Source organism: Rhinopithecus bieti, unplaced genomic scaffold (assembly GCF_001698545.2).
Source record: "Rhinopithecus bieti isolate Rb0 unplaced genomic scaffold, ASM169854v2 scaffold_14826, whole genome shotgun sequence".
Lineage (NCBI taxonomy): Eukaryota > Metazoa > Chordata > Mammalia > Primates > Cercopithecidae > Rhinopithecus > Rhinopithecus bieti.
In genome coordinates this window covers 2,811,907-2,837,530 of record NW_016808328.1, presented here as the reverse complement: position 1 = coordinate 2,837,530, position 25,624 = coordinate 2,811,907, and the positions used below count along the sequence as shown (strand labels likewise).

The window sequence follows — 25,624 nt, the reverse complement described above, 5'->3', positions numbered from 1 at the left end:
GGCGGCGGGGCGGGGGCGGCCGAGGGGCGCGGGGCGCGGCGCGCGCTGCCTGCGGCTCAACTTCCTTTGCATCGACCCTGAGCTCCAAGGCGGCTGGGATCCCTCGGCCCGGGGGGCAGGGGTGGCACCGCGGAAGAGACCCGGGATTAAGGGACAGAGCAGTGGAGATGGGAACCCGCCAGCTTGAGGAAGAGGGACAGGTACCGGGGACTGGGGGACAGTGGGAAAGGACAGGAGACAGGACTGAGGGATGTGCAGCTGGGGACAGAAAACTGAGGGCCGGGGACAAGGGGACAGGACTGGACAGAAGACAAGAGAAGAGGTAAGGAGGAAAGGGTACAGTGAGATAGGGCAAGGAAGAGGGTTGGGGACAGAGAACGTGGGGGTAGGCACTAGGGATGGAGAGACAGGAGAATGGCAGAGGAGGTTCAGAGGTCGGAAGGAAAAGGGGGTGGGGACGGCATTGAGAGATAGGAGCCAGGCGCTGAGAAACGGGACCCCGGAGAGCAGGACGGGCTTTGAGGGGAGGCAGGAATGAGGGGCAGGGAATGAGAGTCTGGGAGAGGGGTCAGGACCCGAGGGCCACAGTCTGGTGATGGGCTGGGGAGAAGAAGCGAGGGCAGGGAAGTTCCGACTGGAGGAGAGGCAGCTTCGTGGGCAGCGGGAGCGGCTTGGGGAGGAGAGGGCTGGGGGATGGGGAGGCCACAGAGAGACTGAGGTAGGCAGGCCCCAGAGAGCAAAGTCTTGTCAGAGAAGGCTGGGATGGCAGGGTCACTCTGGGGCCCCGTGTGGGAGGAAGGATTGGGGTGGGAAGGTGCACTGAGTCGTTGGGACCCAAAAGGTCTGGGAAATGACTTCTGGTGGTGGGGGGACAAGAAAAGCTGAGAGGGAGCACCCAAGCCTCCCATCCACACACCCCTTAGCTCCCTGGAGACCCCAGCTCCATCCAGCTCAGGAGGTTTCCCTGGGTCCTACTCCCCACACCCCAATCCCTGCCCTGGTCCTCCTCTGTTCCCATAGCTCTGCCCCAAGGAAGCCAGAGCATCTCTGTGCAGGCTCCTGGGCTGACGATGTCCAGGGACCAGAGCTGGGTCCTCACCCTGCCAGGATGAACTTCCAGGTGTGAGCAAACTCCAGAGCTGGTGCTGCTCTTCCACGCCCAGACAGACCACAGATCTGCCCTTCACGCACAGCTCACCGAGGTCCCACCCTACGCACAAGCACACACACAGGCTACTTGGGACTCACACTTGTGACTCAGGCCTGTAGAGACTCACGTGTATGGTCAGTCTCCCCACCCCACATAACATCCACAGCCACACACACAGAAATGAAGCCAGTACACATGAGCACAAACACATATGTACATGCACGTACAGATGCATGCACATGCAAATATGCAACTCTGTGTCTACATATATATATCACACCACATATGTAAGGAGCCCGTCGCTTGCATTCATGCCCATGGAAATGCATGTGCACCAACAAACACACACAGACACAGATAAAATCATAGTCTCCCGTGAGCCCAGGACCCAGCATGGAGGAGGGGCATGGCAGGGTTGCCGAGAGGTGAGATGCCGGCAGAGCAGGGCCAGGTGGGTGTAACAAGACGCAGGTCCCCAGGCACCGGGAGAGGTCTGGGGTTGGGGGGTGCTGGGGAGTAGGAAAGGGGGCAGGGTTGGAATCTAAGAGGTCTTGGGGCCCTGGGAGCTGCGCCTGAGAAGATGGCTTTCCGAGGGTGGGTGGAGGGAAGGGGGCAGTTTGTTTGCCCAGCAGGCTCTGAGGAGCCCTCCATCAAGGTGCTGGGAGTCGGGTGATGCACCCCCAACCCCCTGCCTCAACTCTCCTCTCTGGGGAGGAGCCATCACCCTCTGGAATCCCAGGCTGGTAGCCCCAGAACCCCTCGAAGAGGGTGCTTGGACCAGGCTCATGTGCCAAGGACAAACCATGGGTCTGGGGAGGGGACCTGTGCAGCGGGGAGGGGGGGGGGTGGGCCAGCAGCTGAGGAAGAGGCAGGGTCTAGAGAGAGAGGCAGGTGGGGAAGTCTATGTCCCGGGTGAAGGGAGGCATAGCCCAAGGGCGAAAGTCCACGCCCTCTCCGATCAATGCAGCAGGGCACCCATAGCCAGGCACAGGTTACCCACGAGAGTCAGACAGCCATGGGGTGGAGACCTAGGACCTGAGTCCCATGTGGCGCATCTAGGAGTCCTCTCCAGCACTGTCCCTGGGCTGGTCTAGAACAACCAGTGCCAGCTGAGGAGACTGTTGGAACTCGGGAGCAGGGGCTCTGCTCCCAGCTGGGTCTAGCAAAGGTGACAGGACCTTAGCCTGGCCAAATACCCTTACACCAGCCACTCTCAAAGCCTTTGCTGGGGCACCCGTGGGCCCAGGAAGGGCCCTGCACCTGCAGAGATGCCCTCTGACCCCTGCCAGGCCCAAGGCCGCTTATTGCTCTCTGGTGTGGTTTATCCTCCACTTTGAGGTGATCTCCAAGGCATTCAGAATCCTGGCTGACATCCCCTGGCCACCCCGAATTCTCCAGCCTCACCATCCTGCGCTGTGTCCTCAGGGAATGTAAATCAATTTAAGTATTAGTCTCAGCGAAATGGAATGGGGGAAGGCGACGGTGCTGGAGAAAAAAAGAAATCACATAATGCCTTCTACAGTCCAACAGGAACGGCTTAGGAGTTATCTGTGTTTCCCAGAGCAGGAGAGGGACCCGTTTGATCCCCCCAGTATAGCCCGGGCAGATAGGCCTAGGAGGGATGCCTGTGGACATCTTTCAGATAAGGAAACTGAGGCAGAGGGGTTAAGTGCTTCGCTTCACTGAAGGGCCCTGGGAGACCATGGAGTCCAATCCCCCTGGTTTGTAATCGGGGAGATGGGCCCACAGGGGAGAACTGGCCTCACAGTCTGGCAGGGCAAGAGGCGGGAGAGAGGCCCCCTGCGGTGACCAGAGGGTCTGAATTCCCAAGGGGACCCAGACCCAGGGTGAGTGGGCCTAATGCTGGCGTTCTCTTCAGCCCTGATCAAACCTCCTATGGACTTGGGGCTTCCTTCAAGGGACACTCTGCGTTTTCATCCATTCAAGGGGACATGGATGGGGAAGGGAAGGTGGAGATGGAGACAGAGGAAGAGGAGGGAGGGGAGGGACAGAGAAGGGTCTGGAATGAATTGGAACAAACAGCCCTGTAATCCTATAGCCCTTCCTGAGTCCGATAGAATCGACTTTTGACTTATCTTTGGATTATCTGAGCCCCCGGCTGGTTGATCAAGAATCAGCTGCAGATAAGGTGGGGCTTCCCCGGGGAGGGCAGGGCCTGGAGAGCAGTGTCTGCAGGCCCTGAAGTCCGCACGCTCCAGGGGGAGAATCCGAAGCGGTGGATATCCACTCGGTGGCTCCAGGGTAGGGGCAAGTCTGGGCTGCATCCAGGCCAGGTCACAGAAGGGGCCCAGTCACCCCGAGACCTGTGTCCGGGATGCGGGGTGGGGCGGGGGGCCCCATACGTGTCCTTCCCTCACCGTCTCCCCAAACTCGGCTTTGCTGGTCTGGGGGAAACTGCAGTGCGGCCCCCTCCCCCTCCCACCAGCCAGCAGGAGGAGAGAGCTTGCCTGACCCAGTTTTCTCCACATTGCCTGAGAGGGAGGGAGGGAGGCGGGAAGCCTTCTCTCTGCCTCTGCCCCTGATGTGGGGCCGGCTTGGGGAGGGGGACGTCCCTCTGCGGACATTCGCTCTGTCCCCTGATCCCAGGTGGCCCCTGGGGACCCAGGGGGGAATGCAGGGAGGAGCATGGAGAACCCCTCCCTAGTTCTGGCAGCCCCACTCCAGCCGGCCTCCTCCAGGGTCCCTGATGGTGGGGTGGGGAGGGTGAGAGGCAGGAGAAAATCAGCAAATAAGAGCATCTTCACCCCAGCATTTCCTGAGGACACTTGTCCCCATCTTTGAGGGGCAGGCTTAGAGCTATGCAAATCTCAGGCAGAAAGACACCCAGCCTCCCTGTGGGAAAGTTCCAGGAGGGCTCCATCTTTAACCCCCATCACCTGCCCAAGCCCGCTGACTGGGGTGATTAAAAGCCCATGGCTGTTGGCTGGGAGAGGAGGTTCATGGAAGGCAGAGTGAAAGGGAAAGCTGTGGGACTCTGGAGCCAAGGGCGTCTCATACAGCAATCACCAGCTAACCAAAAGGAAGCAGAGTGGTGAAGGGACTTAACCAAGGACACACAGCAGTTAGAGACGGCTGAAGCCTGAGCCCTGATTTCTAAACAGCATAATGCATCTGTATCACCTTAAATGAGGGAGTGATCACAAGGGACGTGGAGAGAGGTGGAGGGCGAGGGACTTAGAGAAGGGAAACTAGTGTTGTTAAGGACCAGCCCTGGCTCCAGGCTTTACATACTTTCTTGACCCTCATCCCACTCTTAGGTACTATGAACCCATTTTACAGATGCGTAAATTAAGGGTCACCTGCTAATAAGTAGCTGCCTTGAGACATGGGCCCAGGAATGTCTGACCCCCAAGATGGGCTCTTTTCCCTACCGTGTCGAGCTTGCAGGCTCTCCTTTGCAGAGGGCCTGACTTAGAGTGACTTGCCCTTTGGACCAGTGCTCCTTTCCCGCCGTGGAGACTACCCAGAGGTTCTGCTTCTCCGGCCTGAGCATCCAGGGATGGTGATGGCCTGCAGTTGCTAAAGCAGGTGCTCTGAATGCCAGCCCTGCCAGCTACACCTGTGGGGCTCTTGGCACATTCCTGGACCTCCCTGAGGTTCGGTTCTTTTATCTGTAAAATGGAGATAATAATGGCCGCCTCTCAGGTTGTTGGGCGGGGGCGCAGATGAGGCATCTCAAGCTCCCCTTGCAGATATTGGCACATAGTAGGTGCTCACTAAGAGGCAGCTCTTACCCCCCAAGCCCCTCCACACCAGATGTGCACAGAGGACGTGCTAGACGCCAGGCACCATGCTGGGGGAACAGGGTAATTACTAAGCTGGGGCCAATCCTCCGATGGGAGGTATGACTTTGCAGCATGGACCTTGAATGCCATCATGGCTCCTGCAGGAGACAAGGGTCAGGTCATCGTCACAAAAGCCCTGTGGGACCGAAATCGTTATCACCCCATTTTACAGAGGAGGAGGCTGAGGCTCAGGGAGGTGAGGGGAATTGCCCAGGGACACACAGCTCCTAAGTGGCACAACTGGGATTTTGAGGCCTGCCAGCCTCGAGCCCACCTCTTAACTATCCCACTGTGCCACCAACCAAGGATGTCTGGCACTTGGAACAGCTTGTGCTCTGGGAGTTCAGAATATTACTTTTTGGCCAAGAGGGTGAGAGGAAGGCTTCAGGGAAGAGAACTTAAACTGGGCCTTCAAGGAGAGGGGAAGAGAGAAAGGACATTCAGGCAGAGGGACCCGTGTGAGCTGTGTGCTGGGGGCTGAGTGTGGACCAGTGTAGCTGGGTCAGGCTGCGCTTGAGGATCTGGGGAGAGGTTACAGGGGCCTGATGCTCTCTTGTCTCCTGTTTTACAGTGAATTTGCTGGACACATCGACCATCCACGGGGACTGGGGCTGGCTCACGTATCCGGCTCATGGTGTAAGTGACGGGCAGTGGGGACAATGCCATCCCCCTGTGAGCGGAGAGAGGCTGCCACTCACAGAGTCTGCATGAGATCAATCAAAGGAAGCAGAGGCCCAGAGAGGTCAGGAGACTTACCCAAGGGCACACAGCAGTTAGTGCTGCTGATCTCTTAACAGTTTAGTGCATACAGACCCTTGAGATTACAGAACCAACCCTGGCAACAGATCCCTGATTCTTCAAGTCTGAGGCCCTAGGTCCGGGGATCCCCATGGCTGCATCCTACAGATTCATGAGGTGCCAGGCCAGGACTAAAGAAGGCCAGCCAGGCCTTCCTGCCTTCTGGGTTGCTCCCTCCCTCCCAGTTGCCCTGGCCTCACCAGTCCTCCGACCTCTGGAGTCTCTGCTTGTCTCTCTCCCCAAGTGGCCAGGTTCCCAGGCCTCCATGGTGACTCTGGACTCAACCTTCAGGTCGCTGTGGGTAATGTGCTCACAGATCATGCCCCCATCCTCCTGGGGAGGAGCTGCAGTGAGCAGGCTGCACTGCCCCATCCCTCTGCTTCTCTTCTCTGAATCCTGCGGGGGCAGGGAAGTAGAGTAGGAGTGAGCCCACGAGCCTGGTGAGATCCCGGCTCTGTCCTTGACAAGCAGATGGCCTTGGGTCACCACTTCACCTCTCTGAGTCTCAGTTTCCCCATCTATAGAAAGGGACAAGCCTGTGACGACCTCCTAGGTCTACGGCAGGGCGAGAGCAGATGACACAGTCTTGGCACTGAGTCTGGCACAGGGTGAGCCCTCAATGAACGTAGGCTTTTATAATGATCTTTAGCATTGTTACTCACGTGTATTATCTCACACAGTTACCGTCACATGAACTTCCTCTCACCAGGGTGCTCAGAAACACACACATGCACACACACGCATGCGCATACACACACATGGACACATCCCTGCCACGGACACGAGCACATGGTGCATACCTGAGTTCTGTCATGTCCACGTTCAGCTTCTATGGCTGTGAGGACAGAGGGATAATAATATTAATGATGATGATGATAATGTTACCAATGGTTAACACTTATGAAGGGCCTTTCTTGACTTTGGGTAGAGTTTTCATCTGGGCATTTTGTGGGGGGCCTGTGGTTGGAAGTCTAGACATGGCCCCGCTCCTCTGTCTCTGCGGGTCTGGTCACCAGGCAGCAGTGAGCTGAGCCTGTTATCAACCCTCATGCACCGGGCTCCCGGGAGCTGGGGGCGGGCCACATGGCCCTGGCTCTCCAGGTCCCCGAGCCTGGAGAAAGCCCTCATCACCTGAGCCAGCACCACTGCCCGAGGACGGAGGCCGGGTGCTTGGGGTATCCCTTTACCTTGCAGCGTGTCAGTCCCCTGCTCTGTAAAACGCTCCTTGGTGTGGCTGTCTTCCCCGCGTTGAGTGTGGTGTGGAAGGCTTTGGTGCAGTGAGCTGGCCCCCGTGTCAGGGTTCCACCCGTGAGGAGACGGGTCCTGGTTCCTCCCTCACTGCATGGCGTTTGGCTGACTTGGCATTCCCCTGAGTCCCAGCAGCTAGGAGGGCACGCCTGGGCCCTGGCTGGCTCCGGGGTGTCTTTATCCCGCCCAGAGCATCGGACTTGGTGTTTAGGGTAGCGAGGAATTGTCAGGGTTTTCAGCAGGTGGGGAGCATGGCTGGCCTCATGTTTTGGACGCTCACTCTGGCAGTCTCAGGTGTGTTTTCGTGCAGGGCGCTCTAAAGCATAGCTCAGCATTCTGGCATTGCATTCGCGAGTTAGAACAAATCAAGCAACTTCACTGAGCTCTGAGCAGGTCACAGGCATTATCTCATCACTCCCCACAACCAATCCTTGAGGTGGGTGCAGCCACCGCACTTCACAGGTGAGGAAGCTGAGGCTCAGGGCAGTGAGGAGTAATTTGCCCATCATCAGGCAGGTTCCAGCTGATGGCAAGCTGGGACTTAAACTTGGGTCTCTCTGGGCCCAGAACCTGTGGTGAGTCCCTTATGCCACCTTTGAACTGCAGGCAGTAAGGCCCACTCTGTGACCATTTCGTGAGATAGGAAGGCAAGCCTGCACTCTCTGCTGAGCCAGGGACCACCTGCCATCGTCAGGGGGCCTGGAGACTGGGGCTCCTCGGAGAGGAGGGAAGGCTGGAATGATATGCCTGATTCCCAAACTCTAGACTTTGAACCTGTGCCAGGCCAGCAGGTGAGGGCTGCAGAGTTCCACATCCAGGAGGTCTGTGGAAGGGCCTGGGAATCTTCTGTTTAATAAGCTTTCCAGGGAGCCAAGCATGGTGGCCCACACCTGTAAGTGTAGCATTTTAGGAGGCTTGCTTGCGACCAGGAGTTCGAGACCAGCCTGGGCAACATAGTGAGATGCTTTCTGTACAAAGATATTAAAATTAGTTGGGTGTGGTGGTGTGCGCTTGTGGTCCCAGCTACTCAGGAGGCTGAGGTAGGAAGATCGCTTGAGCCTGGGAGGTCGAGGCTCCAGTGAGTCACTGTACTCCAGCCTGGGTGACAGAGAGAGATCTTGTCTCAAAAATAAAAATTAAAGTTAATCAGCTTTCCAGGTGATTCTCCTGCCCAGCTGGGAGGGGGAACCTCTGGAGATGGTCCTTGAGGTTCATCCATCCCTCTGACTCTGGAGTCCATTCAGTAACTTGAGGACAAGGGTCACCCAGGACAGTCTGCAGCCTCAGAAATGTTACCCGATTGTCAGACAGGTGCAGAACCTGAAGGGCCCGGGCGCTGGGTCCTGATGAATGGGGGCTCCGCCTCCTGTAGTCAGTGTGATTCAGGCAGATCACTTACTTCATCTCCACCTCCTCATTTATAACATGGGGACAATCTTAGAACTGCTCCGTGCAGTGCCACCAATGGGATGATACATGAAAAGGCCGTTTTACCAATGAGAAACTGAAAGCTCTCAGAGGCGAAGCAATTCTGCGAAGACGGGGAGGTCTGGCCCAGACCCTCTGCTCTTCATCAGGCTGCGTCCTTCCCTCTGCTCCCGGGAACTTCCGCACGCTGGGGCTGGGACGTGCTCCGCCTGCTCTGGCTAATTAACATGGACTAACGAATGCTGCTTTAGGTAAGCGGGCAGGTTAATTTCCATTGTACCCCCTGGAGTAGACGGAAGGAGCAGGCATTCGCTACCCCATTTTACAGAAGAGAAGCCCAAGCCTCAGAGAAGGGACGTGCCTCAGCAAGCACTGCACAGCTGGTTCACTGCATTCTGATCTGGGAGGAGGACAGAGTTGGGGGAGCAGTGTGCCAGAGTCAGTTTTTGGGCATGAGAAGCAGCGGAGATGGGAGTGGCACCCAGCATGGGGTGGGGGTGCCCCAGGCAGAGAACAGGGCTGATTCTGCCCTTGCACCAGACCTCCAGGAGTCTGTGCCACTCTGGGCATCTGCAGCAGCTCCTGGGGTTGGCAGGGCTAGGCCAGACCATTGGCCCCGGTGGGGCAGCTGTAGTAGACTCAGATTGAGCTGATTAATTTATCCGGGTCCCTGGCAGGAAACAGACAGGGAGCAGCTGGCTGGCTCTTTGGTGCTCCATTAATTGTGACAATGACTTTAACCCCAGATGTGATGCTGTGCTGCCTGGAGCCTCTGACAGCAGAGCGGGGTGTGGAGCAGGGTCCTTCTTGGGTTGGGGAGACTCGGAAGCGTAAACTCTTTCAGGTGAGGCTCGCACTTCCTGGGACCCCTTTGGAAACAGGAAATCTTCCCACATGGTCCCTGGAGGCAGGCGCAGTGGGCTGTGAAGATGCTGCCAGTTCAGTATCATATTCAGGCCATTCGTTAAGTGCCTTCCTGTGCCAGGCCTCAGCTAAGCACTTTGCAGAAAGTTTCCCACTGCATCCTCTCAAACCTAGCTGAAGTGGGGCCTGCTTGAGTCCCATTTTACAGATGTGGGCACTGAGGATCAAGACGAGACTAGATGGAGGGGCTTGGGATGGGCAGGAAAAGACTTGAGATGCCCATGACCTTCTCTCTAGCACTTGTGGAATAAGCCCAGAACTCCACAGGTTCTCAGAGCATCTGGTCATGAAGCCCCCCTCCCCCTTTAAGCAATAGGCTCTCTCATTCAAGGACAATTGAAGAAAGTCAAGGTGTTGCATATGTGAAGGAACCAGGACAGGGGCCGAGAGACCAACCCTTCCTCTGCCCTCATCCTCCAGCTCCTCCTTGGAGCTCTCATGAGTCCCTGAAATCAGCTCAACAAGGACTGCTCCCGGCCAGCCGGTGCTCAGCAACCGAGGAAGCTAGGGCTGTCCCCTCCCGTCTTCTGCAGACATCCACCCTTGCAAGAGGGTACTGCTTCATTGCAGTGCCAGGTTGACAGGTAAACTACAGATGCCCACACCCAGGAGGGCTGGAGAGGGGCCTGGGAGTCTTACCCACCTGGATTCCCTCGGCTCATCACCCTACACTGCCTGGTCTGGTGGACCCGGGGCACTTGGGACAGGGAGCGTTTGTGGTATCTTTCTTTCTTTCTTGTTTATTCTGGTGAAATACACATAATGTAAAGTTTACCATCTTAACCCTTTTTAAGTGCACAGCTTGGTGACATGTAGTACATTCACATTGCTGTGTGGCCGTAACCATCACCACTGCCAGGACTCTGTTCATCCTGCAAAACAGAAACTCCGCACATTTAAGCAGTTGCTGACTCCTCCCTGCCAGCCCCTGGCAGCCAGCGTTCTACTTTCTGTCTTTTGTAAATCTGGCTACTCTAGGTACTGCATATACATCGAATCCTAACAATATTTGTTCTTTGTTTCTAGCTTATTTCATTTGGCATATCTTTAAGGTGTATCAGAATTTCCTTCCCTTTCAAGGCTAATACTCCATTATAGGTATATACCACATTTTGCTTATCTACTGGTTCATTGACGTACACTTGGGTTCCTTCCACATTTTGGCTCTTGTGAATAATGCTGCTATGAATAGGGGTGTACACATATCTTTTTGAGACCTTGCTTTCAATTCTTTGGGATATATACCCAGAAATGGGATTGCCAGATCATATGGTAATTCTATTTTAAACACTTTGAGAAGCTGCCATACTGTTTTCCACAGCAGCTGCACTATTTTACAGTCCCACCCGTAATGCACAGGGTTCTAATTTCTCCACATCCTTGCCAACACTTATTATTATCATTTTTTTTTTTTGAAAGGGAGTCTTGCTCTGTCACCCAGGCTGGAGTACAGTGGTGCGATCTTGGCTCACTGCAACCCATCTCCCAGGTTAAAGTGATTCTCCTGCCGCAGCCTCCCGAGTAGCTGGAATTATAGGCACGCGCCACTGCATCTGGCTAAGTCTTGTATTTTTAGTAGAGACGGGGTTTCTCCATGTTGGCCAGGCTGGTCTTGAACTCCTGACTTCAGGTGATCCACCTGCTTCGGCCTCCCAAGGTGCTGGGATTACAGGTGTGAGCCACCGTACCCGGCCTTATTATTATTATTTTTTATAACAGTCATCCTAATGTGTATGAAGTGGTATCTCATTGTGGTTTTGGTTTGTATTTCCCTAATGATTAGCAATGTTGAGCATCTTTTCATTTGGCCACCTGAGTATTTTCTTTAGAGAAATGTCTGTTCACGTCCTTTGCCCATTTTCTGATCGAACTGTTTCTTTTCTGTTGTTGTTGAGTTGTGGGAATTCTTTATGTATTCTGGATATTAATCCCTTATCAGCTACATGACTGGCATATCGCTTCCCCCATTTCATGGGTTACCTTTTCACTCTGTTGAGAGTGTCTGGTTTATTTCAGAATCACTGATGCCCAGCCAGCAGGCAGCACAGAAGCAATTACACTGAACTTTCTCACATCCTGGGATTCCCTTGAGTGGGACCCAGGCCAGCCCAGGGAAACAGCAAGAAGAGCAGGGTGGAGGGAGTCTGTGGATCAGGCAGTCACTCAACAAGCAGCAGTGCAGGAGAGGCTGCTGAAGGATTTGAGGTGGGGGCAAGGCATAATCTGGTTCATATATTAGAAAGATCCCTCTGGCAACTGATACGGAAACTGGACTTACTGACTTCCCCAGGCAAGTCCTCCCACTCTAAGAAAGATAGAAGGAGCCATAGAGAAATGAGGGCAGAGCTTTGGCATCAGACAGGCCCGATTCCCGTCCAGCCATTGCTCGATAACGACATAACCTCACACATGTGGCTCACAGGTCAGAGCCTCTACTTCCTCATCTCTAGAGTTAGTAAATAACACTTCCCCTGAAGATTGTGGCCCTCTGCGAGATCACGTCTTCAGGGGGCCTGACATCTGGTAGCTATGACAGTCCCCAGCAGGCCAGCTCCTTTGTCTTTTTGTCCCCAGCGACCCCAGCACAAAACACAGGGTCACTGGCAAAAGAAGGTGAGGTGCTGGCTGTGCTTCAGTGGCTGTGTTCTCTGCCCACAGTGGGACTCCATCAACGAGGTGGACGAGTCTTTCCAGCCCATCCACACGTACCAGGTGTGCAATGTCATGAGCCCCAACCAGAACAACTGGCTCCGCACGAGCTGGGTCCCCCGCGATGGCGCCCGGCGCGTCTATGCCGAGATCAAGTTTACCCTGCGCGACTGCAACAGCATGCCCGGCGTGCTGGGCACCTGCAAGGAGACCTTCAACCTCTACTACCTGGAGTCGGACCGCGACCTGGGGGCCAGCACACAAGAAAGCCAGTTCCTCAAAATCGACACTATTGCCGCCGACGAGAGCTTCACAGGTGCCGACCTTGGTGTGCGGCGTCTCAAGCTCAACACGGAGGTGCGCGGTGTGGGTCCCCTCAGCAAGCGCGGCTTCTACCTGGCCTTCCAGGACATCGGTGCCTGCCTGGCCATCCTCTCTCTCCGCATCTACTATAAGAAGTGCCCCGCCATGGTGCGCAATCTGGCTGCCTTCTCGGAGGCAGTGACGGGGGCTGACTCTTCCTCACTGGTGGAGGTGCGGGGCCAGTGCGTGCGGCACTCAGAAGAGCGGGACACGCCCAAGATGTACTGCAGTGCGGAGGGCGAGTGGCTGGTGCCCATCGGCAAATGTGTGTGCAGTGCCGGCTACGAGGAGCGGCAGGATGCCTGTGTGGGTGAGCGCGCCATGGCCTGGGCATGGGTCAGCCGGCAGCGGCGCTTGGTCTGGGCAGGGCTGCCAGGGTGTAAGGGGGGGACGTCAGAGCCCACAGGCACCTGGGTGGTCCACACAGCCCCTGGGAAGATGGATAAACCTCCAGTGTTCCTACATCAGCAAATACGCCAGACCACCTGTGTCCGTGTGTTGGGGAAGGACGTGGAAGCAAGAAGGGGGAGGGGAGAGGGAGGGAAACAGACTCCAGCCAGGCGGTGCCTTCTGTCGGGGGTACCTACCAGCTAAAGGCACCTGTGCAATTGGGTATGCTATGGGATTCCTACCTGGATTAGGGAACGATACCGTGGGCTAACTCAGGTCAGACATAGTTCTAAGCACTTTGCGAGTATTAACTCATTGAATCCTGGCCACTGCGTTATGACATACGAACTGCTATTATCCTGGTTTTATAGATGAGGAGACTGAGACACAGAGAGGCAAAGCAACTTGCCCAAGGTCATGCAGCTGGGGATGGCAGAGCTGGGATTTCAACTCAGAAGTCTAGCTCCAGAGTTGGTGCTCGAAACCACTGAACTTCTAACCTGTAGAGTAGAGGGAAGTGGGACCCGGGCCCTGGGTGAATGAGCACAGTGAGGGGTATAAAGCCAGGGGCACCCGGGAAGTACAGTCTGGGTTGGGCCTGTCCCTGGGGCCCTGAAAAGGCTGCTTCTGTTCAGGGGGAGCTTATCAGGGACCTGTGCTAAAGACAGGCAAGGGCCTTGTGGAGGAAGACAGCGAGCAGAGAGCCCCTGGGCCATGACTTAGGGTGGCGCCTGGACCCATAGGTGTGCTGCTGGGTTCCTGTGTCGGACCAGGAGCAGGGCATGCAGACGGGGGAGCCGAGGCCCAGGTGGTGTGAGTGTATGTATGCATGTGTGTGTGCATGTGTGTGCAAGTGCACATACACATATATGGGTACGCGTGTGCATGTGTGCGTGAGTGTACACATGTGTGTACGTGTGTGTATGCATGTGTGTGCATGTGTGCGTGAGTGTATGTATGCATGTGTGTACATGTGTGCACGAGTGTATGTATGCATGTGTGTGCATGTGTGTGTGCATGTGTGTGTATGCATGTGTATGCACGTGTGTGTGCACGCATGTGTGTGCATGTGTGCATGAGTGTATGTGTGCCTGTGGGCATGAGTGTACGTGTGCATTTGTGTGCATGTGTGTGAGTGTATGTGTGCATGTGTGCAAGTGTATCTGTGCATGTGTGTGTGTCCGTGTGTGTGCGTGTGCGCGTGCACGCGAGTGTATGTGTGCGTGTGTGCATGTGTGCGCGTATGTGTGCAGTGTGTGCACATGTGTATGTGTGCATGTGTGTGTACGTGTGTGCGACTGAGCAGGCGTGTGCACGTGAGTGTGTGCAGTGTGTGTGCCTGTGCACGACTGTGCATGTGTGTGCATGTGTGTGTGAGTGTATGTGTGCATGTTTGTGTGCATGTGTGCATGAGTCTATGTGCGCGTGTGTGTATGTGTGCGAGTGTATGTGTGCATGTGTGCATGCAGGTGTGCGTGATTGTATGTGTGTGTGCATGTGTGCGTGAGTGTAATGTGTGCCTTTGTGCATGTGTGCACACGTGTGCGTGTGTGCGTGTGTGCACATGTGTGTGAGTGCATGTGTGTGTATGTGTGCATCAGTGTATGTATATGTGTGTGCATATGTGCCTGAGTGTATGTATGCATGTGTGTGCATGTGCAATTGAGTGTATGTGTGCATGTGTGCATAAGTATATGTGTGCATGTATGCATGAGTGTGTGTGCATGTGTGCGTGCATGTGTGTATGTATGCATAGTGTGTGCATGTGTGTGTGCGTGTGGGGGAGTCTGTTCAGCCAGGCACCCCAAGAGCAGGGAACACTAAGCAAGCTTGTGTGGACAAACAGCAGGTGCCCAGCTGCTCCTGGTCTTGGCCCAGCTTCTCTCTGTCGTTTTCTTTGGTCTCACCAGTGGCACATGGTGGCTCAGCTCCCGGGGCACAGTGAAGCCTGGCTTTTGAGATCATTGGATCCCCTGGACAGAGGAGGTGAAAGGGAAGGGGATGTTCCTATGCAGGGATCAGAGAGACAAGAGCCTGTCCCCAGATAACCTTAGTGACAACTGGAACGGGGCCCTTGTCAGCCGCTGGGAATATACTCCTAGCCTTTTGCTGCTACTACACAGGCCCTGGGACCACAGTGAGAGGGATCTTTAGTCCTCATCACCTATCCCTCTGCCCCCAGCAGGCAGGCGGGAAAGGCCCCTGAGCACTAACAGGACTGGGTATGACATAGGCTGACAGCCTCAGGTAATAACAGGTGGGGATGGAATCCAGCTGGCTCCACTTAGGAGCCATCTTGCCCAGAGATCTCTGGGGCCAGGATCTTCTCTGCAGCCACCAGGCCCTTTCCAGCCCTTCCCAGAGGCTCAATGGTTCTCTCTTTCTTTCTTTTCTTCTTTTATCTCTTTTTTCTTTCTTTTCTTTCTTTCTCCTTCCTTCCTTCCTCCCTCCCTCCCTTCCTTTTTTTTTTGGAGATGGAGTTTTCACTTTTGTTGCCCAGGCTGGAAGTGCAATGGTGTGATCTCAACTCTCTGCAACCTCCGCCTCCCGGGTTCAAACGATTCTCCTGCCTCAGCCTCCCGAGTAGCTAGGATTACAGGCACCCACCACCACGCCCAACTTATTTTTGTATTTTTAGTAGAGACGGGGTTTCACCATGTTGGCCAGGCTGGTCTCAAACTCCTGACTTCAAGTGATCCGCCTGCCTCGGCCTCCCAAAGTGCTGGGATTACAGGCGTGAGCCACCGCCTCCAACCCACTCTCTGGTTTTCTTAAGAAGTCTTGTTTCACATCCCCAATTTCTGAGTCTTCTCCTGTCCTGAGCTCTAAACCCCAAAGCACCTTCTATGGCGTTTGCCCATTTCTGGATTTGTTCTGCCCTCTGCAGCCTGGTTTGCCAGGCTCCCCAGGCCACAAGCCTCTCATGGTTACTATCACAGACAGCCCTGTATGGCTCAGCTTTGCACTGGGGAAGAAAAACAACCAACACCCCTATTGCCTTCACAGCTTATAGTGGGGTGCATCACATACCACCTCATTTGCTCATTGCAGCAAGGCAGGTATCACAATTCCATTTTACAGACGGGGAAGCTGAGGTGTAAGAGATAGTGTTACCTGCTTAGGCCTCACAGCTGGTGAGAGCTGGAGCCTGAAGACAGGTCTGTATTGCTCTGAGCCAGATACAGGCTTTTAGCGTCTCACTGGCTTGCCCCAGGCTGCTTTGCCTACCAGAGCTGCTCCAAACATCCCCTCATTCTGATGGGGATAATGAAGGACCTTAGTGATGATTTTTCGTCTTTGATGTTATAACAGTTATCCATTCTGCTGAGCATCTACTGTGTCCCAGCACTGGGGATACAGGTACAATACAGGTACAGGGAGTCCCTGCCTCTGGGGACTTAGCAGTTTCCTATCCTTACAACAGTCCTCTAAGCTAAGTATTATAGTCCCATTTTACAGATAAGAAAAACTGAGGCCCCTCAACTTAAGTAGCAGAGTAGTGATCTGATCCCAGGTTGCCTGATTCCAGCACCTTCAATTGCTTCCTCTGTGCACAAAGCCCTCTGCGAAGCCCCACTTCCCTCCTCCATGGGGTAGCGTTTGGATGGATGGTTAGTAACTGGTACAGCATAAGTCATAACAATCTGGCTGGTTGGCTAGCGCATACGCACTCAGGGTCGGCCACCATCCCCAACTCTGGATTTAGCCAGCGAGTACAAATACGTCAATCATTTGTCCCAGGTGCACTGAGCCACATTTGTCTGTAGGAAGGAGACCTGCCCTCCTGTCTTTGGGGTCAAGACCTCACTTGGAGGCCTCAGGTAACGCTGCAGTCTTCTTGTGTGGCAGAAGAAGGTAGCGGAGCCCAGAAAGGGAATGTATCTTGCCCAATTTTCACAGCACATCAGGGGTGGGGCTCTGAGTGGAAACCCCAGGGCCTGAGTGGCAGGATCTCACGGGGGCTGGGAGAGGCCGAGGCCACTCCTATTTCCTGGCGCTGCTGCCACATTAATAACAAATAGAAAGAAATGCCAAAGTGGAGTTAGGGAATTGCAGCATATTTTGAATTTTACATTTAAATCATAATACAACATAATTATGCCAGTTTCAAGATAATTACAGGTTTTATAAAAAATATTAATTCATAGTGCACTGCAGGCAGTGAGATTTGGGAACGGAAAGCCTGTTTTAAGTCGCACAAGGAAAGACATTTCTCAGCCCCGTCGGTGGCTTCTGTAGCTGTATAACTTCATTTGGGAAGGGCAGCACGGGTCCCAAACCAAGGCCCTTCACAAGTGGTAGCCAGGTCCAAGAGCCCCGCCTGGTCCCCCTTTCCACCCCTGGAGAAGCCCTTGACCTCTATGGAGCTGCCTGGCTCCTTAGTGGATGGCCTGGGGTAAAGGAGGGGCTGGGAACAGAGTGGGGTACTTTTCCTGGGATACTTGAGATGTTTTCTGCAAGCTGGGGCTGCCCCTGCCCAGCCTAAGGGAGATTCAGGAGATCTGCTGAGGTCCATGGGGCCCCTGCCTGGTTTGAGGACATCCTGATCCCTTTTGGGCAATTCTCTCAGCAAGCAGTTAAGGAGAGGAAGGGCGTGGAGTCAGGGGTCTCAGCTCACCCAGCCCTGAGTCCTTGTCCTTCTAGTGCCAGGAGCAGGGGTCGAGAGCCTGAGACCCACAGTAGCGGTCAGGCCCCTTCTACAGCTGCCATCCCTGCCTCGCGTTTTGCCCTCAGAGGTACCCTCAGAAGGTGGCCAGGCAGTACTTGATTTTGCAGAAGAAGACAGTATAGCCTGGGATAAGGGATCCACCAGGTCACATGGCTCTTTAGAGGTCTTGCTTAGATTGCACTCAGGCCTCAGAGGCCCATGGAAAAATGTCAGAGCGATGTGGGGCTCGTCCAGTTTACCACTGGGGAATTGGAGGCCCAGAGAAGTGAAGTGACTAGCCCAAGGGCACACAGTGAGAGGTAGTTGATAGAATCTCACGTCTCCAGACTCCTTGACCAGAGGAAGCTCCCCAAACTCCACAACTCTGGATCCAGTGACCTCCCCACACCAGGCTGTACTTCCCAGCACCCCCCTGGACCCCGGTTCACCCCAGAAAGGGGAAGGGCCTCTCAGGGCATCACCCAACAGAGCAGCAGCCCAGAGTCTGAAGTCCTGGTTGCCGTCCTTTCTGTCACCTGGACGCAGAATGTAAATCACCCTTCGCGGCCCTAATCATCTTTCTATAAATATCAGAGAGTCTCATTTCGGAGGGGGAGCAGGAACAGCGAGCTCTTTTGCCTTCCTGACTGTGTTTAAAATCTGATTTAGAATTAATTTCCTTTGGTTGTCCACCGGCGGACACCTTATTTGTCAAATCTCCGGCTCTTTGCGGGGGAGAGCAGAGAGGTGGCCGGGGCCACAGGCGGCTGCTGGCCTGACAGGCGGCCTGGGCAAGGTGCCCTCGGCAGGGGCAGGAGCCCCTCCTGGCTTGCGGCCCGACACCCGGCCACACGCAGGCTCCGGAAGCACCCCGGGTCGACAGGCAGGGTCGGGCCCCAGCCCAGAGCTGCTCCATCTGTCTCAGCCATTAATTCCCGGCCCAGCCTCCAGGTCTCTGGGCTCCCTGAGGCCTGGTGATTAGTATTCTTATTAAAGATTATTTTATTTTCATTGCGTGGATTAATCTGGCCTTGACACGTTATAGCCATATGGGTATTAGCCGAGCGTGTGAGAACTGCCGACTGGTGAGCCACAGCGGCACAGCTATCTCTCAGCTCTGGGATGGTGCTGCGAAGACAGGGGGAAAGGCCATAGCTCCAGAGGCTCCCCGGCCTGGCTGCACGTCCTGGCTCTGCTGGGAACCTGGGGCAAGGCACTCAGGCTCCCTGAGCCTCTGTTTCCTCTTCTGTCGAACAATTGTAAGAATTCCAGCTACATCAAATTGTTATAACAACAAGTGCCAGGCACTGCCCTGGCATGAATTTATGTGTTTTCACTCATGTCATCCTTGCCATCTCCCTCTAAGGCGGGTAGAATTATGATCTCCACCTTACAGACAAGAAAACTTGACTTCCAGCAACTTGCCCAATGTCACCGAGCTCAGATAAAGGGGGTCAGGCAAGGACAGGAACCCAGGCACTGCTCCCGAGTTTCTGCTCAGGCCTGACAAGGACCAGGTGGGCGCAGGAAAGGGTCAGAGACTTGCAGGACCAACTGTGGTTCTGGCTTCCCTCAGGCCCTGCATCGCGCCATGAGGCTTTGTTTGTCCGTCTTCCAATGCCCTGGAAGCTCCCTAAGAGCAGGCCCAGCTCTTACTTCTCTTGGGTCCATAGTAGAAGCTCAGTAAATTTGGAGAAGGGAATAAATGAGGGAGGGAAGAAGCAAACGGTCTCTGAGGTGTTAATCATTGTGGACTGGATCACTGCAGTGAGGATTACTGTTATTCAGCTCAACAACAGGTTCAACAAATATTTGCTGACAAAATGCAAAGCCCTCTTCTGATGATGCCACCCCCAGCGGCCCGCGGGGCTCAGAAGGAGCCTGCGCCCCAGGCTGTGCCCCAGGACTAAGCCTCCCGGGGAGCTTCTGGGAAGAGGAGGTGAGATCACAGTGTGTCAATCAAGACTCCCCGGGACTCCGAGCTCCCAGCCTTGAGCTCAGCCCCCAGGCAGGCCGGAGCCCTCTTGGAGTCCTCTGGAGGGGAGGGAAAGGTGTCGCAACACTGGGAGGTATTTTCCCGCACCCTGCAACTTACAAGCCCTTTCTTGCTCTGCAGCCTTCTAGAGCGTGAAGCAACTTCAGGGCGTTACCATTTCTCCTGACTCCAGGTTTTCTCTCAAGTTTGTAGAATTGTACAACCGAACCTGGTTTTAGCTTTTATAACAAAGAGATACGATCAACATCCAGAGAAGAAATGCTCTGCAGTGGCGTGATGTCTTTGTAAATGAAGCTTCTCTCAGACGCTAAGTTTTCCAGAACAGGATCTAGTGGAGAGAGAACCGCAGTGAACTTCCTGGTGGTCCCTGTTGCAAAGGACTTCAGCTCCATGGACGCACCTGGGAGCTGCCTGGCTGGGTGGCATTTGGTCTCCCTGAACCTCTAGGGTTTCTGCCCAGAGCAGATAGTGGTGGGATCCACTCAATTTGAAACCTCTTGCCTGGAGTTTAACAGCATCTGCCCAGAGCTAGCACTGGACCAGGTTCTGGGACATTGAGATGAATAAGGGAGTCCTACTCTGTTTGCAAGGATCTGCCCACAAGGGCCTCTCAGTCTAGAAAGAGAGTCAGACACAGACAAGCGAGTACAGCCATAGTGTTGCAGGTGGTGAGGCCAAGCAGGGGCTGCAGGAGCAGGGCGGGGAGTGGTCCTTTCTCTCTCTCTCTCTCTCTCTCTCTCTCTCTCTCTGTGTGTGTGTGTGTGTGTGTGTGTGTGTGTGTGTGTCTAGAGTTCCAGAAGGGACAGTCTAAATTAATCTTAAAAGAGGAGCTCAGCAGGTGGACAAAGGAGAAAAAGCATCCCAGGAAGAGGGCACAGCATGTGCAAAGGCCCTGAGGCAGGAATCAGCCAGCTGGGTGTGGGAATCAGCCAGTGCTTTAGTTTGGCCTAAGGATGGGGGTGAGGGGCAGCACTAAAGGAGGCTGCAAGTGGGTTTTGGCTGGGCAGGGAGGGATTTGAACACCAGGTTTCATTGTGTAAGCCCTGGAGAGCCTGTGAGGTGCAAAATAGGCAGTGACTAACTGAGATGTGCATTTTGGAGACTCCCTCAACCGAGGGTATCCCCCTCCCTGCACAGTGGACTTGTTCTTATTCTTTAGGCCACAACTCAGATATCATCTCCTCCTCTGGGAAGTAGCTCCTCCCACTGTTTACCCCTCCTTCACCTTGGCCCCCTCTTCTCTCCCTCCCTCCCAGCAGTGATCACAGCTGAGAGCCAGTGGCTCTGGTTCACAGCCCTCGGAGGCCCAAACAGGCCTGGTCCAGAGTCGCGCTCATGAACAGTGGTTGACTGAAAGCATGATCATGCAGGCAGCTGTGGGGTGTAGGCGGGGCTGGAGGCTGAGTCTGAAGGCTGCTGTGGGTGAGAGATGAGGTAGGGTGTGGCAGAGGCTGGAGAGAGGGTCAGTCCCAGCCACAGTGACAGTGACAGTGACAGTGACAGTGTGGGCCCGGGAGGGGAGGAGCCTGCACTTCTTGGATAGTCAGCTTCCCACGGGGAGCTTGTAAAACAGATCCCCAGGTACTGGCCCTGGCTCTTCTAACTCAGCTGTCTGTGGTGGGGCCAGGAATCTGTATTTTTACAGAGGTGGCTCCATGTCTCCCCGTGTTTGGGAGCGATGGGTCTTACCATGTGTCCTCGCCTTTCTAGTCGCATTCCCAGCAACCCCGTCCCTGGCCGGCTTCCTCATCCCACCCAAGTCACTCCCAGGGCATTTGATCCTCAGCCCTATGGCCCTGGCCCCTAGGCTGGTGTCCCACATAAGGACCAGCGTCCCATAAAGGACAGAAGGACAGCATCTCCACCCCTAAAGCTGGAGACAGGGCCTGGGGGAGGGATCAGAGGAGGGCGGGAGAATTTGGAGATGCTCGGGGTGAGGCTGACTTTGAGGCTGGGACTCCCATGTCAGGGTCTTAACTTCAGCTCCGCCCTGACTGGCTGTGGAAGACACAGGCCCTCTGTGGACTTCAGTTCTGCCACCTGCAAATGAGGGCAGCACTGGGCAGTGCTGAAGGTCTGCACCTCCGTCCCCCTGGGGGACCGCCAGGATGCTGTGGGCCCCAGTGTGAGCTGTCCCCAAGGCCTGCCAGGGTGGCCCTGCTGGCTCACGTGCAGCCACCTTCTCCTCCACAGCCTGTGAGCTGGGCTTCTACAAGTCAGCCCCTGGGGACCAGCTGTGTGCCCGCTGCCCTCCCCACAGCCACTCTGCAGCTCCCGCCGCCCAAGCCTGCCACTGTGACCTCAGCTACTACCGCGCAGCCCTGGACCCGCCGTCCTCAGCCTGCACCCGTGAGTACCACTCCCAGATGCCAGCACCCTTGAGCCCAAGACTGGGCCGGGCCCCTGTGTTTGGTCCTCCAGGCCTCAGAGAGCCAGTTCTCTGCTGGTGGGCAGGGGCAGGTGGCTCTCTTGGGCTAGAGGTCAGACTGGGGTCGGGGGATGACTCTGACCCCTCCACGGTGGCCTAGACCTCTCTGGGCTCCCCGCCTCTGCCATGTGTCACCTACACTGGAGGGCAGAATGGAGCTGGCCTCACTTCCTTCACCACACTGAGCAGTTTTTGTCATCTTCTGATCTAGCAGCGATGCTGATGTCCTGAGGGCCAGGTGGGCAAGCCAGGGTGCTCGCCTGTGCGGAGAGGGTGAGGGTTAGAGCAGCAATCCCTCCATCACCATCATCTTTGATGAACTTGTTGGAACTACTGAATGCTGAGAGTTGCCTTAAGTGTGGATGGTGTGTGTGCGTGTGTGTGCACACTTGGAGTTTGCATGTCTGATTCTGTGTGTGCCCTGGGCCCCCTGCAAGGATTGTGTGGCTGCATGTGTCTGTGTGGGCAGCTGCTCTTACAGACGACACCTGTATCGTGTTTGGATGCCTGCATGTAAATGTGTGGTGTGTAGTTGAGCTCACATATATAAAGGATTCATCACATATATTAAGGATTCTTAAGAGGAGGGGTGTGTGTGTGTGTGTGTGTGTGTGTGTGTGTGTGTGTGTGTAGGTATATGTACATCTGGGTACCTGAAAGGGACTCAGAAGTCCTTGTAAAGCTTGAACGAGGGTGTCTTGTGAGCTCAGCACGTGTGTGCGTGCACGTGCACACCTGCCTCTGCAAGGGTGCATGTGCCTGAAGAGGGTGTGGCTGCATGTGCACCAGCCTTGCGGACCTGAAGGTATGGGAGGGATTCTGCGCCCATGCCTGCAAGGCCGCGTGACTGTCCTACCTTCTGCTGATGCAGCGCCTGGGTTCTCTCCTCTCATCTGTCCTGACGGGCCACTCATACTCCCATTCCAGGCCTGGGGAGGGACCACAGCCTGCTCAGCCCAGCCCAGTTGCCAACCCTGGGCTCTTGTGGTAGGGCAAGAGGCGCTTCAGACTGTTGTGATTTTGCTCTGAATCTACGCAAGCACTGACCTCCATCTCCCCCTCCCATACATCCATCACCACCCAGCTCCAGACTCCCTGCACATGGCAGGCGAGGGCCCAGGTGCATTCATGCCTACATGGTTGTGCACATACACACAGACACACACACACACCCTCCCTCCACTGCCCTGCCCAGATCTGTGCATTTTCCCCGTGTGGGACCTGTTGGGGCAGAAAAGGTGACCGGGTGACAGGGTGACAGCGTGGGCTCCTCAGGCAAGGCGAGTCCGGCCCCAGGTCATGGACACTTGCGTGGAACTGGCTGGACTCTGGTTTCTTTCCAAACCCACAGTTCAGTGCCTTTAGGTTCTGGAAAGCTTAAGACCATAAAGGCCGATCTTTTAGTATTCTATACCCTTCAGATGTTAAAATTCTCTTCTCTTCAGATTGTAAGATTCTGATTCCAAGATCTTACAATTCTGTTTTCTGAAGACCTAAGATTCTCTGCCTGGGATTCTGAAAACTAGAATTCTGAGGCCAGGGGCCCCACAGACCCCATGCTCTCCTCGCTCAAACCCCCACCCCAGCCCCTCATGCCCCAGCCCCACGTCCTGGTCTGCTCAACCAGGGGGTCACCCCTCTCTCTCCAAGTCTTTGTGCTGCCCAGACAGAGGCTCCCATGCCCGGGATTGGGGAGGGGTTGCTTGGTACACACAGCCATGGGGATATACAGTGGGCTTCTGAGGACCTCCACTTAATCCTACAATGCATGCTTAGTGGCATTTTATATCAGATCCAGCTCAGAAGGGTCAAGGAATGAATGTGGCTGTAAATGCCTGGGTCACTTACACACAGGGTGGCTGCTATGGGGGCCCCCGGGACTGTGCGCTCTCTCTCCCGCTCTGGGTGAGTGCTGGGACGCCCAGACCCTGGGATCACGGTGGTCCTGATGGGTGCGGGGGATGGGGTCCCAGGGTTCTGTGCCCAGACTCTGACATTGTGGTCCCAGTCTGATGGCAGAGACACAAACTCTGCCGTTGGGGAGGCTCTAGAGGATGGAGTAGATGTGACCCTATCCTTAGGGAGCCCTAAATATGGTGGGGAGCCCTTCTCTTGGGGAGCCCCAGGTCTGACGATAGGAAGACAGGACGGCTCACATCAATAACCACTGCCCCACCTGTCATCCTCTGCCCTCAGGGCCACCCTCGGCACCAGTGAACCTGATCTCCAGTGTGAATGGGACATCGGTGACTCTGGAGTGGGCCCCTCCCCTGGACCCAGGTGGCCGCAGTGACATCACCTACAACGCCGTGTGCCGCCGCTGCCCCTGGGCCCTGAGCCGCTGCGAGGCATGTGGGAGTGGCACCCGCTTTGTGCCCCAGCAGACAAGCCTGGTGCAGGCCAGCCTACTGGTGGCCAACCTGCTGGCCCACATGAACTACTCCTTCTGGATCGAGGCCGTCAATGGCGTGTCCGACCTGAGCCCCGAGCCCCGCCGGGCCGCTGTGGTCAACATCACCACGAACCAGGCAGGTAGGCGGAGAAGCTCCGGCTGGCAGCCTCCCGGTCTCCCAGCTTCCCCTGCCCCAGGCCCATCCAGGGATCAGAGCTCTGCTGGGACATGCTGTGGGCCTTTAGGCAAGTGCCTCTCTGGCCCTGCCCTTCTCACCAGGACCCAGAGCTAGAGGCTCTTCATTGCCTTTAGAAAAGTGGAACATGTTCTATCAGTAACAGAAATCCCAAAAGCTCAGAGGCAGGCTAGTGTGGCTGTCGAAAGCCTAGGTTCCAGAATTTTCCCTCTCTGCGCCTCTGTTTCCTCCCTGGTGCAATGGGAATAATAGTACCTGCCCGAGGTCCTCTCAGGAGGCTTAAATGAGAGGAATGAAATTGCTTAACCCAGCACCTGGCCCGTGGTAAATGCTCAATAAATGTCATTAAAAAGTAAAATCACTCTGATGATCATTTTCCAGAACAGCTGCTACAGCTGCCCCTGGGATAGACCTGGCTTCACTGGCTTGGACCACAGTCATTTATCCATCAGTTTCTGGCCAGCTGGTGGGCTGAATTCACCCTGGAACCTCTTTCTTCCCAAACTCTGGAGGATCGTGCCTGTCAAGTGACAGGCTGGCCCAACAGCCCGCCCAGGGCAGCTTCCTATTAACAGCCACCCTCACCTGTGCCCAGGACCCTCAGACCCCCACCCACCATCTCCTCCCAAAACCACGCAGCCCTGGCCCCACAGACACTACACCTACCATGTCACAGAAGAAGAAACTGAGGTCTGGAGAGCCACCCAGGGCCACCTGACATAGGAAGTGGCAGAGGCAGGGCTCAAACCCAGGTCTGTGTCACTCCCAAGTGAAGCAGGTCCCCCCAACTCTGAATCCAGGGCACGCTGTTCCCTGGTGCCAGGGCCTCACCCCTTCAGAAGATTCCCTCATTCTACAGCCCTCGTGGAGCACCCACTAAATGCCAAGCGTGGTGCCAGGTGCTGGCAACACAGAGAGTGACCTATGTGCCCCGTGGTAGAGCCCAGCCCTTGCCCACCTGTCTCTAGGCACCTGAGGTCCCTGGCAGGCTGGTCCCAATGGATGGGAGAGCAAGAGAAGCCCACAGCATTCAGGCAGCATCCAGGAAGCCCCAACATTAAAGAGGAAACTAGACCCTGCCTTGAACCTGCCTTCCCTTCCAGCCACCAGACCGTTTCTCTTCCCATAAGACCCTCTCTGTCCGTGCCTGGCGTATCTACTTCCTCTCCCCTGTGGGCCTTCTCTGCATCTTTCCTCACCTCTCCACA

The 25,624-nt window shown here is 55.3% G+C and overlaps 1 protein-coding gene across 1 annotated transcript in view; it reads left to right on the top strand.

Annotated features, from left to right (window-relative positions):
• Positions 1–132: 132 nt before the first annotated feature.
• EPHA8 (EPH receptor A8) overlaps positions 133–25,624 on the top strand; it is a 37,628-nt gene continuing 12,136 nt past the window's right edge. The window contains 5 exon segments of the mRNA XM_017886457.1: positions 133–200; positions 5,528–5,592; positions 12,013–12,676; positions 21,594–21,749; positions 24,025–24,360. Of these exon segments, the coding sequence (XP_017741946.1) occupies positions 12,079–12,676; positions 21,594–21,749; positions 24,025–24,360 (1,090 nt within the window). The 5' untranslated portion in view covers positions 133–200; positions 5,528–5,592; positions 12,013–12,078.